The sequence below is a fragment of the Gorilla gorilla genome, chromosome 19 (assembly GCF_029281585.2).
Source record: "Gorilla gorilla gorilla isolate KB3781 chromosome 19, NHGRI_mGorGor1-v2.1_pri, whole genome shotgun sequence".
Classification (NCBI taxonomy): Eukaryota; Metazoa; Chordata; class Mammalia; order Primates; family Hominidae; genus Gorilla; species Gorilla gorilla.
Genome location: NC_073243.2, coordinates 31,165,844 through 31,179,408, shown reverse-complemented (window position 1 = coordinate 31,179,408; position 13,565 = coordinate 31,165,844). Strand labels below are relative to the sequence as shown.

The following is a 13,565-nucleotide window of genomic DNA, read 5'->3' as shown; positions in this document are numbered from 1 at the left end:
ACAGACTTCTTCCTCTTGCTGTCCCTGTTATATGAGACTATTAGAACCATGCAGTCTCCCAAGCAGAAGTGTGCCCTGACTTTTAAAAGTCTTCTACCCACAGGCTATGGATGGAAGAGTAGGGAGAGGGGCTGGGCAGCTTCTGTATCTTCTGCGTCTCCAGGCCAGGTCTCCTTCTCTTGTTAGGACTGTTAATATTAGTCCATCCAACTGCTTATTGATGTTTCCACTTAGAGATCTCTCATGCGTCTCAAATTTACGTTATCCGAAATGAGATTCTTGACTATATTTACTAACCTGCACTTCCTGTGATCTTTCCTGTCTCAGGAAATGGCACCACAATCTACTTAGATGTTTCAACCAGAAATCTAGGAGTCATTTTTTCACTCCTTTCTTTATCCTTGTATCTAATATCCAATCATTATGATTCTATTCCAAAATACATTTTTAATTAGTCCACATCTTTCCATCTTTCTTATCATTATCCTAGAAGCCTCCAGGATTTCTTGCTCATACTGCTGTAGTTCCCCCTTTTTTTTCATGTAGGAGACCTTAGGAACATACTTTACATGGGCCCGGAGACTCCTCAACTTGCCCGATTACTGATTTTTTTTCTATCTATTGGAAATAATGGAATTAGCAGACTGTGACTATTACTCTTTTTTTTTTTTTTTTTTTTTTTTTGAGATGGAGTCTTGATCTGTCTCCAGGCTGGAATGCAGTGGCACGATCTACGCTTACTGCAACCTCTGCCTCCTGGGTTCAAGCCATCCTCCTGCCTCAGCCTCTGAGTAGCTGGGACTATGGGCATGTGCCACCATGCCCAGCTAATTTTTGTATTTTTAGTAGAGATGGGGTTTCACCATGTTGGCTAGGATGGTCTCCATCTCCTGATCTCATGATCTGCCCTCCTTGGCCTCCCAAAGTGCTGGGATTAGACTATCACTCTTAAATGAAAGATTCCAAGCTTTTGTGCCCCTTTATAACCACACTGATAAAGGAGACCTACAACCCCCTTCCCCAACTTCATCCTGGGAAAATAATAAAAGACTAGATCATCTATCTTTCTGCAAATTCACTTGCCCTGTTGTCCTTGCAGAAGTTTGGCCATAGGGTGAAAGAACAACTTCTCTGTATCTGCCCTCCCCCTGGCAAGATAAGCCACACAAACATCAGGACTCAGCACTATTCACATGGTTGAAGAATTCCACCTTTGGCAGTGGGCTGGAAGCTGTTTGGATAGTACCTGGACATTGCTTAGAATTGCATTTGATAGAGAATAAAAGGAGTATAAAACTCTTTGATTGGTCTTGGTGTTTTGGTGTTTATTTCTTTATTTTTTGTAGAGAGTCTGGTCCCAAACTCCTGGCTGCAAGCAATCCTCCTGCCTCAGCCTCCCAAAGTGCTGGGATTACAGATGTGAGCACCACACCCAGCCATTTTGTTATTTTATGCTTTGCCTCACTGTAATTAAAAGATCCTAAATATGGTATAGCTTAGAGAAGAGAGACATAGCAAACATCCATTGAGTTCTTTTTTTTTTTTTTTTTTCGAGACGGAGTCTCACTCTGTCACCCAGGCTGGAGTGCAGTGGCACGATCTCGGCTCACTACAAGCTCCGCCTCCTGGGTTCACACCATTCTCCTGCCTCAGCCTCCCAAGTAGCTGGGACTACAGGCACCCGCCACCACGCCTGGCTAATTTTTTGTATTTTTAGTAGAGACGGGGTTTCACTGTGTTAGCCAGGATGGTCTCGATCTCCTGACCTCGTGATCTGCCCGCCTCGGCCTCCTAACGTGCTGGGATTACAGGCGTGAGCCACCGTGCCCAGCCACATCCATTGAGTTCTTACTACGTCACCAGTCCCCTTTTCTTTCTTCCTATAAGAACTTTTTTTTTTTTTTTTTGAGACGGAGTCTCGCACTGTCATCTGGGCTGGAGGGAAATGGCACAATCTTGGCTCACTGCAACCTCTGCCTCCTGTATTCACGTGATTCTCCTGCTTCAGCCTCCCGAGTAGCTGGGATTACAGGCTCACACCACCACACCCGGCTAATTTTTTGTATTTTTTGTAGAGACGAGGTTTCACCGTGTTGGCCAGACTGGTCTCGAACTCCTGACCTCATGATCCGCCTGCCTTGGCCTCCCAAAGTGCTGGGATTACAGGTGTGAGCCACCACGCCCGGCCAAGAACTTTACTTTTATTAAGGTATCCATTTCTGCTCCATACAAGCATATGGAAACTGGTTCCATTTGTAGCTCCAGGGGTGGATTACAATAAGTTAATCGGCACTTGAAGTTTTCCTGATGGTTCATATTGCTCCCATGGTGGGCAAGTGATCAAACTGGGCTCAATTAGACTCAAGTAAAGTAATTATATCTATAATTACCAAAGAAGTTTTTATATCTTAAAACTGAAATATGTGAACATGAAAATATGTAGCCCTAGTGATTATTGGTAGCTGTCTTAAAATCATGAGATGAAATTAGCCTTACGATGAAGACGACACCAAGGACAGTGAAGAAAAGAGACATAAAGATCACGATAACATCTCTGAGCTGCTGATTGTACCACACTTAAAGCTCACCTGACCCCTGGACTTTTAGTTATTTGAGATGATAAATCTACTAGCTCGAATCTGAATTTCTATTTATTTGCCGCCAGAAGCATCCAGTAGATCTATGAGTCCATCCTAATTGGATAGATTATTTTCCCTGCTTCCACACTTGCCCCTGTCTAGTTTATTTTCCACCCAGCATCCAAAGTGGTATATTTAAACATAAATCAAGCCTCTTTATTGGTCTCAAATGGTGTTCCATTTAAAATCTTTAATATAATTGCTAGATAGAAACATGTTTGGTTCTACTGCTCTGGTTTCCAAGAGGAGAGATTTTTTTTCCCTAAAGGCTTTGACCTCTTGCCTCACTGTTTATTTCTCTCACAGAGGTTGAGAGATTGTTTTGGTTTGTAGTTCTTGACTGGGTGGAGCTAATCTATCAAATGCACTAGGCCAAGCAAGGTGGCTCACGCCTGTACTCCCAGCACTTTGGGAGGTCGAGACCAGCCTGGCCAACATGGTGAAACTCCGTCTCTACTAAAAATACAAAAATTAGCTGTGCATGGTGGTGCATGCCTGTAGTCCCAGCTATTCGGGAGGCTGAGGCCGGAGAATTGCTTGAACCCAGGAAGCAGAGGTTGCAGTGAGCCAAGATCATGCCACTGCACTCCAGCCTGGGTAACAGGGTGAGACTCCATCTCAAAAAAAAAAAAAAAAAAATGTGCTGGACAAGGGAGTGAGCTCTTCTCTTCCACTGGGAAGCAGCCATCTGGATATTTGTATTTGTTAGAACTTTGCTTCAAAGGGGCTGTTCCAAGATTTGGACTAGAGGGTGACTGTGGCAGTTAGCAGGTAGCAGGCACAGGCTTATTTAGTTCTCAACTAAGCTGTGTCCTCTGTCCTAGCTTTAGAGGTAATACAAGTATACTTTGATCCCTGTCTACTTAACTTGGCTATTTTATTTCTCAAGATCCACGCTCACGCCTATAATCCCAGCACTTTGGGAGGCCAAGGCAGGTGGATTGCTTGAAACCAGGAGTTTGAGACCAGCCTGGGCAACATGGAGAAACCCCATCTCTACTAAAAATACAAAAATTAGCTGGGCATGGTGGTGCATGCCTGTAATCCCAGCTACTTGGGAGGCTGAGGCAGGAGAATCGCTTGAACCCAGGAGACCGAGGCTGCAGTGAGCTGAGATCATGCCACTGCATTCCAGCCTGGGCAACAGAACGAGACTCTGTCTCAAAACAAACAGACAAAAAACAGATCCATTTGGAGAAAGGGGTGCTATTTATTGGCATCTTCAAACTACCTCAATAACCTGAAGGGCCTGCACAGACTGGCCTGTGTCTCCAAGTCCACCTTCACAGTGTTTTCACATTCCTAGAAATTCCCACACTGGCCTCACAGCAGTGCCTTGCATGGCTACGCTCCCTCCTCCTTGGGCTGTCATACACATTCTTTCCTGGAAAGTTCTTTTCCCCACGCTCTGCCTTGCTAACCCCTTAAGCTGATCCTTTGGTATCGGCTGAATTGTCACTTCCTCAAAAAGACTTTTCCTGACTCCAGAATCAAAATTCAGGGAAGCACCTTCCTATGTGGCCTTTTGTGACTGGCTTCTTCAATTAGTATGTTTTCAAAGTTCAGCTGTTTTCTAGTGTGTATCAGTTCTTTATTCCTTTTTATGGCTGAATCATTTTTGTGTGTGGATATACCACATTTTGTTTATCCATTCATCAACTGGTAGACATTGGTTGTTTCCCTTTTTTGCTACTATGATTACTGCTGCTATGAGGATTCACATACAGGTGTTTTTGTAGACATGTGTTTTCAGTTCTCTTGCTTATATGTCTAGGAGTAGAATTCCTGGGTCATATGGTAACTATCTGTTTAACTTTTAAAGAACTGCCAAACTTTTCCAAAGTGCCTGCTCCTTTTTACATTCCTCCTAGCAGTGTGGATAAGGGTTCTAGTTTCTCCACATCTTTGCCAACACTTGTTATTGTACTTTTTTTTTTTTAAATTATAGCCAGGTAAGTGTATATGAATTGGTATCTCATTGTGGTGTAGATTTGCATCCCCTAAAGACTAATGCTGGTGAGCATCTCTTTGTGTGCTTTTTGGAAATTGGCTAATATTTGCAGCTGAGTAGCTTTCTGAGCCTGTTCCCTGCCTGTAGAAATTTGGGAGCCCACAGACCTCTTTTCGTTTTGAACTATCTCTGTCCTTTTGTGTCCAAGTAGTTATATCTCCCTTAAAAATATAGTGGGCTTTTAATATATTAAATTTAATCAGAAGCCACACCCCCGTCTCTTTGAGGTAGGCCTCTCTCTACTTTGGTATGCAAGTTAAGGTGCAGTGGACAACACCCTTAAGATTCCAGAAGATTCCATATCTAGCTATGTGGCTACATGAGGCACCTTCTTTCTGAGGGCTTAATAAAGGGTCATATGGTTGTACCCTTGGCTTGATATTGACACTGAGGCCATGTTTTACCGGTGGTGCTATGGTTTGAATGTTTGTTCCATCCAAAACTCATGTTGAAATTTTTTGTTTTTTTTAAGAGACAACGTCTCACTCTGTCACCCAGGCCGTAGTGCAGTGACGCAATCACAGCTCACTACAGCCTTGACCTCTTAGGCTTAAGCGGTTCTACCTCCTCAGCCTTCTAAGTAGCTGGGACTACAGGCGTGTGCCACCAGCATGCCTGGCTAATTTTTTTTTTTTCCAGTAGAGATGAGGTCTCGCTATGTTGCCCAGGCTGGTCTTGAACTCCTATGCTCAAGTGATCCTCCCGCCTCTGCCTCCCAAAGTGCTGGGATTACAGGAGTGAGCCACCACTCTGGCTTCATGTTGAAATTTAATTGCCAGTGTAACACTGCTGCGAGGTGATTAGGCCATGAGGGGTCCACCTTCTTGGGTGGGTTTAATGCCATATTTAAAGGACTTTGGAAAGTGGGTGTTCTCTCGCTCTGCCTTCCACCAGGTGAAAATGCAGTGAGAAGGCCCTCTTTAAGTATCAGCACTTTGATATTGGATTTGCCAGCCTCCAGAATGGTGAGCCAATAAATGTCTGTTTATTATAAATTACCCAGTCTGTGTTATTCTGTCATCACAGTATAACACAGACTAAGACAGGCAACACCCTAGATTTAACTTTTGGCCCAAGACTGTCTCTTACTTTGAGAATCTCTTGCCAGCTGGAGAGGACAGGAATAAGAAACAGTTTTATTTTCGAATTCAGAAAGTCCTGATTTGGAAATATTTTCTCTATATGCTGCTGAAAATCTGAAACGTTAATTATTTAGCTTAGCTCTTTCTTCTCATTCTTTATTATAAGCAGTTAAAAGAAGCCAGTTGCCACTTTCACCATTTCCCCTGGAAACCTCTTTAGCCAAATACACAGGTTCACTGGGTATCCTGTCTATCTTCCACCAGTTGCTACAGTGACAGTGTTGCCAGAAGTTTTACCACTATGGAAAACAATAAAATGAGCTTATTGTTCTCAAGCTTCCAATAAGAATTTCTGCACTGCTCTTCCAGCTTCCATGAACAGTTCCCTCCTTGCCTTTCTTAGCCTCCACCAGGTCACAAAGCCAATGCCACATGTTTCAGGTTTTTGATATGGCAACACTCCACTTCCAGCTACCTATTGCTTTTTATCTATTGCTGTGTAATAGAATACCCAAAAATGAGTGACTTAAAATAGCAGTGCTGTATTTTTTTCTCATGATTTTATGGGTCAGCTGGGTGGTTCTTCTGTTGCATGTAGTACGGGCTTAGGATGTTCATGTAGCTGCATTCAGCTGGGTGCCCAGCTGGGCCTGGAAATTCTAAAATGACCTCACTCATATGTCAGTGGCCTTAATGCTCTCTGTCAGATAGGAAGTCTTAGTTCTCCTCCACGTGGCTTCTCTCTCTCTACGTGGTCTCTCAGTCTTCGGTAATTTTGCCTGAATGTCTTTACGTGGTGGCTGGATTTCAAGAGTAAGAAAGCTGAAGGTGCCAGCTGTTTTAAAGGCTAGGCCTAGAACTGACAGTTTTATTTCCACTACCTTCTGTTGGTCAAAGCAGATCACAAGTGGTGCCAATCATAATCCCAAAAGACACAATCCCAAATGCCATATCCCGAGTGTTGAAATGCTGAAAGATCAAAATCCATAGCCTAAAATCCTTAATATCTAATTGAATCCCCAAACTATGATGATAGATTTAGAATTAGGTGCAATCAAGGCTTATAAGAGTGAATTTCAAGTTGTTACCAGTAAAGTTTGTCTTTTTCATTTAGCCTGATGCCTTTAACAGAAAACTCAGATGAGTGGATTGGTCACGTGAGATGGCAGTGACAAAAACTTCAGTTTAAAATGCCTTAAGGGTCTGTATTGGCATTCCTTCCCGCTGATGAAATTCTAGGAGCTTTTAGTAAATTAAAGCTGCATTTGCATGAAGAAGCCAGAGAAATTACTGACTGGTTTGAAGATAATGACATGCATGGTCGGATAAGAAGACATGCCATGGAGTTGCTGTTTGACCATCAGTATTGTTTCCACCAAATTTGTGATCTGCATATAAGTGCATGTGAAATGGATTTCGACATACCCAAAACAGCATAGAAACATGGCACAGAAGATCGGAAAATTTAATAGGGAATACTCATGCAGGTGCATATCAAATCATAGAAGAAGTTGAGAAAAAACAGCGCCACATAGAAAATGAATCTGAATGTATTCTCCAAGGAGACTCATGCCCTAAAAGAAAAAATGTGGCCGGGTGTGGTGGCTCTCACCTGTAATCTTAGCACTTTGAGAGGCAGAGGTGAAAGAATCATTTGAGTCCAGGAGTTTGAGACCAGCCTGGGCAACACAGTGAGACCTCATCTCTACTAAAAATTTAGAAAAATTAGCAGGGTGTGGTGGTGCATGTCTGTAGTCCTGGCTACTCAGGAGGCTGAGGCAGGAGGATCCCTGGAGCCCAAGAGTTTGAGGTTGCAATAGAGTGAGACTCTGTCTCAAAAAAAAAAAAAAAAAAGGAAAGAAGAAAGCAACTATTCATTGCAGTGCAGGTTGGCCACCTCTTATGGAGTACACTTGTGCGATTACCTGTCGTCTATCCCACTTTTTTCATGTGTCGAAGCTTCTTTTTCATTTTTGCCCACTATTTTATTATTTATCTTAAAAAAAAATTTTTTTTTTGAGACAGGAGTCTTGCTCTGTTGGCCAGGCTGGAGTGCAGTGGCAGAATCTCAGCTCACTGCAACCTCCGCCTCCTGGGTTCAAGTGATTCTCCGGCCTCAGCCTCCTGAGTAGCTGGGATTACAGGCGCCCGCCACCACACTTGGCTAAATTTTGAGTTTTTAGTGGATACGGGGTTTCTCCATGTTGGCCAGGTTGGTCTCAAACTCCTGACCTCAGGTGATCTGCCTGCCTCAGCCTCCCAAAGTGCTAGGATTATAAGCGTGAGCCACTGTGCTTGGCCATTTCCACTATTTTAAATGGTCAGCATTGTTTTTTATAATTCACTATGCTACATAATTCATCTTTGCATTGTTTCTGGTATTGGAGGTATAGATTGTATAAAGACTTTTAGAGTGTTCTAATTTGTTTTATGCATTTTTTTCAAATTTGACTCCACAGAGCTGCATTTTCACAACATTGACTTTGTGTGTAACCATTGCGCTTATTGATAAAAATGTTGAAACTTTCACAGGAAATGAAGAGATATCCATTTGTACATCTGCATTTGTGAAAGATAAAATTTCTCAAGATCACAGTTCTTTGGGTGACTACGTGTATGATGGCAACCCATCACAGTTTTTGACTGATCTTGTCAAAAGACTTAGGTTGTTCATCAAGTTATTTCAGATGACTGCAGTTATTTAAGCTATTTCTTTATGACTACAGTTCATTTGCTCATGTTATATCTCTGAACTGATTAATATACCTGGGTGTTTATGCTTGCAAAAATGTGTGTTATTATTGCCTATTTTATTGTGTAAAGTGGCCTCTGAAGTGTTCTGCCATGTTTTCATAGGTTTCTCAAATAAATGCCCTTTTAAAAATGAACAGGATTGGCACAGTGGCTCATGCCTGTAATCCCAGCACTTGAGGAGGCCAAAGCAAGATTACTTGAGCCCGGGAGTTTAAGACCAGCCTGGGCAACATAGTGAGACCCTGTCTCTACAACAGATATTTTTTAAAAAATCAGCTGGGCATGGTGGCACACACCTGTAGTCCTAGCTACTCAGGAAGCTGAGGCGGGAGGATTGCTTGAGCTCAGGAGGTCAAAGCTTCGGTGAAGTATAATGCTGCTACTGCATCAGCCTGGATGACAGGGTAAGACCCTGTTTCTAAAAAAAAAAAAAAGAAATTTTAAAAAATGTAAGTAAATGCATTTTAAAGAATTTTTAAAATTATTTTTTCCAATATTCTCAGGATTTTGATATTTTGGGATTGTGATTTTGGGCATTTTAGACTTTAGGGATTTTGATTTTCTGGGATTTCAAAATTCGAGATTATGGCATTTGGGGAATTACGGCCCCAACCCATCACAAGACCCGCCCAGCTGAAGAGGCAGGGAAGAGGATGTTGATGGGAAGAGCGGTATGCATGTACTGGAGGAGTTGTTGGCAGCCATCTTGGAGTCAGTCTGTCACAGCCTGCTGAACATACTCACACCATGTCTGCTGAAGCTCCTTACCTGTTCAAAGGATGTATGCTTTTAAGCAGTAACTAAACCATAAGTCAAAGAAGTGAATTTTTAATGTAGACTTTCAAACATGAGCAATGAATATCCATAATTTCTAATTTGAGGAGTGAGAAGATAAAAGTACGATTTTTATTCCCAGAAAACTTCAGCAAATACTTATTAAGCCTTTCATTATGTATGTACTTTGCTGGTATTAGAAAGAAATTCAGAAGTATGTCAACAGCTTAAGATCTGTGTAACTTAGGGAAAGTCATTTAACTTCTTGGCATCTGTTTGCTAATCTAAAAAATAAGGACAATGTGTATGGACCTTGTATACTGCCTGGCATGGGATAATTGCTCACTGAGTGTTACTTTTCTTTCCTTTTTTTTATCTTCCTCAAAAGGATACTGAACATGGTGCCTTCTGTAGTTCTGTGCCCTGTTTTCTTAGCATTAACTGAAGTTCTTTTATTTGGACAGGTACTGCTCACATGATAGAGGCTGATGTCCTTCTTCCAAGTGATGGATCAGAACACAGCCAGCCAATTATGGCCCATCCCCCTGAAACAAACAGTGATAATACTCTACAGGAGTGGCTGACTGAAGTTATGAAAAGCAATAAAGGCATCAAGCTGGATTTCAAAAGGTATTTGTATAAACATGTTCACTTTTCTGGGAAAAAAGTAATAGCTGTGCCTGACTACCTATTTTTTTTATGTTATCCAAACTGAAAATGGAATTGTAGACTCTAATATATTTCAGGACTGAACCTAAATGAACCTAAGACCCACTGAGTTATTTACTAAAATTGTTTTTTGCAGACCCTTAAAGGCAAAAGTTAGATTAATTTTTATAAAGGAATTTATCATAAGTGACCATCGTGACAACAGAAAGGTAAATTAAAAATGCTACATATGTTAAAAAGTAACCCAGGAGAGAGAGAGCTGGGAGAAATTCATTGAGCTAGTTAATGCATACCCTATTTGATTTATGTTATTATATTTATAAAGGGAATTATTTAGGATTCTCCAATAACCAAAGTGTTTCTTAAAAATAATGCTTGGAGGCAGCCAGGCGCAGTGGCTTCAGCCTGTAATTCCAGCAGTTTGGGAGGCTGAGGTGGGCGAATCACCCGAGGTCAGGAGTTTGAGACCAGCCTGACCAAAATGGCGAAACCCCACCTCTACTAAAAATACAAAAATTAGGCAAGCATGGTGGTGGGCGCCTGTAATCACAGCTACTGGGGAGGCTGAGGCAGGAGAATTGCTTGAACCTGGGAGGCGGAGGCTGCAGTGAGCCGAGATCACGCCATTGAATTCCAGCCTGGGCTACAAGAGCGAAACTCCCTCTCAAATAATAATAATAATAATAATAATAATAATAATAATATTTGGAGGCATTAATACTGAAGAGCAAGAGTAAGCTGTCATTTCCTTCACTGTGGCCATCACAGGAAATTTTACTTTTGTAGTATTTTGGCGGTGTAAAAATGATAAAGAAAGCCAGAAATATACAGCAACACTTCAGAAGCACACTGTAAAGCTTATGAAGGCAGCTGCTATTGAAATCTAGGATTGGCAGTAAGCCTACTTCATCTCTGAGTAATATTTTTAAATAGAATTATCTCAAGAAATTAATAAGGACTTGGAATCTTGTAGGATTCTTAAGATGACTCTAACCATTTGTTATGGGGCAAAATATACCAGTAAACCTTATTATACCCTTAGTGAATGAATAGATATATGAAATCTTGATATACAGGAGTTTGGATTGACAGGGTCTTGTGAATTAAAGAACTATCTTAAGATCATAAACTTTTTTTTCGACGGGGCGCGGTGGCTCACGCTTGTAATCCCAGCACTTTGGGAGGCCAAGGCGGGTGGATCACCTGAGGTTAGGAGTTTGAGACCAGCCTGGCCAACATGGTGAAACCCCTTCTCTACTAAAAATACAGAAAATTAGCCAGGCATGGTGGTGCGCACCTGTAATTCAGCTACTCGGGGGGCTGAGGCAGGAGAACCTCTTGAACCCAGGAGGTGGAGGTTGCAGTGAGTTGAGATCGCGCCATGGCACTCCAGCCTGGGCAACAAGAGCAAAACTCTGTCTCAAAAAAATAAATAAATAAATAAAAAATAAAAAATCATAAACTTTTTGAGTTATCAATGGTTCAATTTCATTTTATTGACAAAGAAACTTAGTTCCAGAGAGGTTAAGTGATGTACCTGAGGGTAACAGGTAAGCTTTCACTGGTAAGCTACAACCAGATCCTAATTCTCCTGAAGCCAGTCCAGTGTTCTCTATATCATGAAATAAAGCATTTGATCTTTAGAGCTTGATGGCTTTAACTTTTAGATCTCCTTGATGTCATGTGCTCAGTTTTTCATGTTTACTATTGCCCCTTGAATTGTTTCCTGGGACATATTCTTTGGCTTCTCACCAGTCAGATCAGCTCATTCATTCTTAAATGCTAGCAGCTACCACAAAAGCGCTGAGCTGCTGAAACAAAGATTTTGCAAGTTTTTTTTTAAGTCATAACATATTTGAAGGGGATTCAATATAAACTAATAGGTATATGAACACCTATTACATGTCAGACACTGTTCTAAAAGCATTGCATGTATTTTTCATTAAATTCTCGTAACAATCCTAAAAGGTAGGTTATTGCTGTTATTCTCATTTTCCGGATGAGGCAATGGAGATGGAGGGGCTAAGGAGCCCGCTTGTCACGTAGTTGTTAGTGGAACTAGAGAGCTGTCAGCCTGGCTGGAGAGTTCACACTTTTAACCAGAATGCTGCACTCACTCCCTTTGTAAGAGCAGCTGAATGACCTGTTAGTTAAGTTTTAGTAGTTCTTGTTTTGTGCTTCTAAGTTACTTTGTTTGGTACACAAATAAAGTATTATATTTTGGCTGGGCGCAGTGGCTCATGACTATAATCCCAGCACTTTGGTAGGCCAAGGTGGGCAAATCACCTGAGGTCAGGAGTTCTAGACCAGCCTGACCAACATGGAGAAACCCCGTCTCTACTAAAAATACAAAATTAGCTGGACGTGGTGGCTCATGCCTGTAATCCCAGCTATTCGGAAGGCTGAGGCAGGAGAATCGCTTGGACCCGGGAAGTGGAGGTTGCAGTGAGCCGAGATCATGCCATTGCACTCCAGCCTGGGCAACAAGAGTGAAACACCAGCTCAAAAAAAAAAAAAAAAAAAAAGTATTATATTTTTAAATTTTATCTGGAGTCTTAGCAAGCTCTTCAGCGTTTTAGCCAAGAATTATTTTCCCTTAAACAATGCAATTTTATATAGTTTGTTACAATTTTAAGTACGATATTTATTTTATCATTCCCAACTTTTAAATGAAATTAATAGGAAAACAGGGTATGATATTTAGAAGTTTGATTTACAAATAACTTTTTAGGAAAGAAATATATTCTATAATAACTAAGTTTATATTCTTTTCAGGAGACTTAAATAAATACCACCAAGGAGCAATTTTTAGTAGTATTCTCACCAGGACTTTCCTCTTCGGATGATCATCTTGGTGAAGCTTTGGTACTTTCTTATGGGAAACTTAGTACTAATATATGTAAGAATTGAGAATGTTGGCCACTGTATTTTAAATTAGAATCGCATGGAATTTATAGATTAATTTAGAAGGATGTGTCATTTTATGATACATGCAATATTGAGTCTTCCAGGCTTGGTCTGTTATTTCTTGTAGTATACAGTAGTCCTCTGTTATCTGCAGTTTCAGTAACCTGCAGTACACCATGGTCTAAAAGTGTTAAATGGAAAATTCGAGAAATAAACAATAAGTTTTAAATTACACACCATTCTGAGCAGTGTGGTGAAATCTGGTACTTTCCCATTCCATCCCACCTGGGGTGTGACTCATCCCTTCCCTTCGTCCAGCGTATCCACACCATATATGCTGCCCACCTGTTAGTCACTTAATAGCCGTCACAGTTATCAGATTGACAGATCACAAGAAGAAGGGTGAGTACGGTACAGTATGCTATTTTGAGAGAGAGAGAGAGACCACATTCACATAACTTTTATTATAGTATATTGCTATAATTGTTCTATTTTATTACTAGTTTATGTTGCTAATCTCTTACTGTGCCTAATTTATAAATTATACTTTATCAGAGATAGGTATGTGTAGGGAAAAAAAACAGACTACATATAGGGTTGGGTGCTGTGTGGTTTCAGGCATTCCTTGGAGGTCTTGGAACATATTCCCTGCAGATAAGGTGGACTACTGTAGATTTATTTTGTTGTTTAGGAAAGTTTGTCCTCAGTTCTTTTTTCTCCCACAAAATG

The 13,565-nt window shown here is 41.1% G+C and overlaps 1 protein-coding gene across 4 annotated transcripts in view; it reads left to right on the top strand.

The window, feature by feature from the left end:
* Positions 1-13,565, top strand: part of FAM151B (family with sequence similarity 151 member B) — a 59,314-nt gene that overhangs the window by 16,418 nt on the left and 29,331 nt on the right. For all 4 annotated transcript variants that reach the window (XM_055366946.2, XM_031003366.3, XM_063700666.1 and 1 more), the window contains one exon: positions 9,725-9,890. In XM_055366946.2, the coding sequence (XP_055222921.1) occupies positions 9,725-9,890 (166 nt within the window). The remainder of the gene's footprint in view (positions 1-9,724; positions 9,891-13,565) is intronic.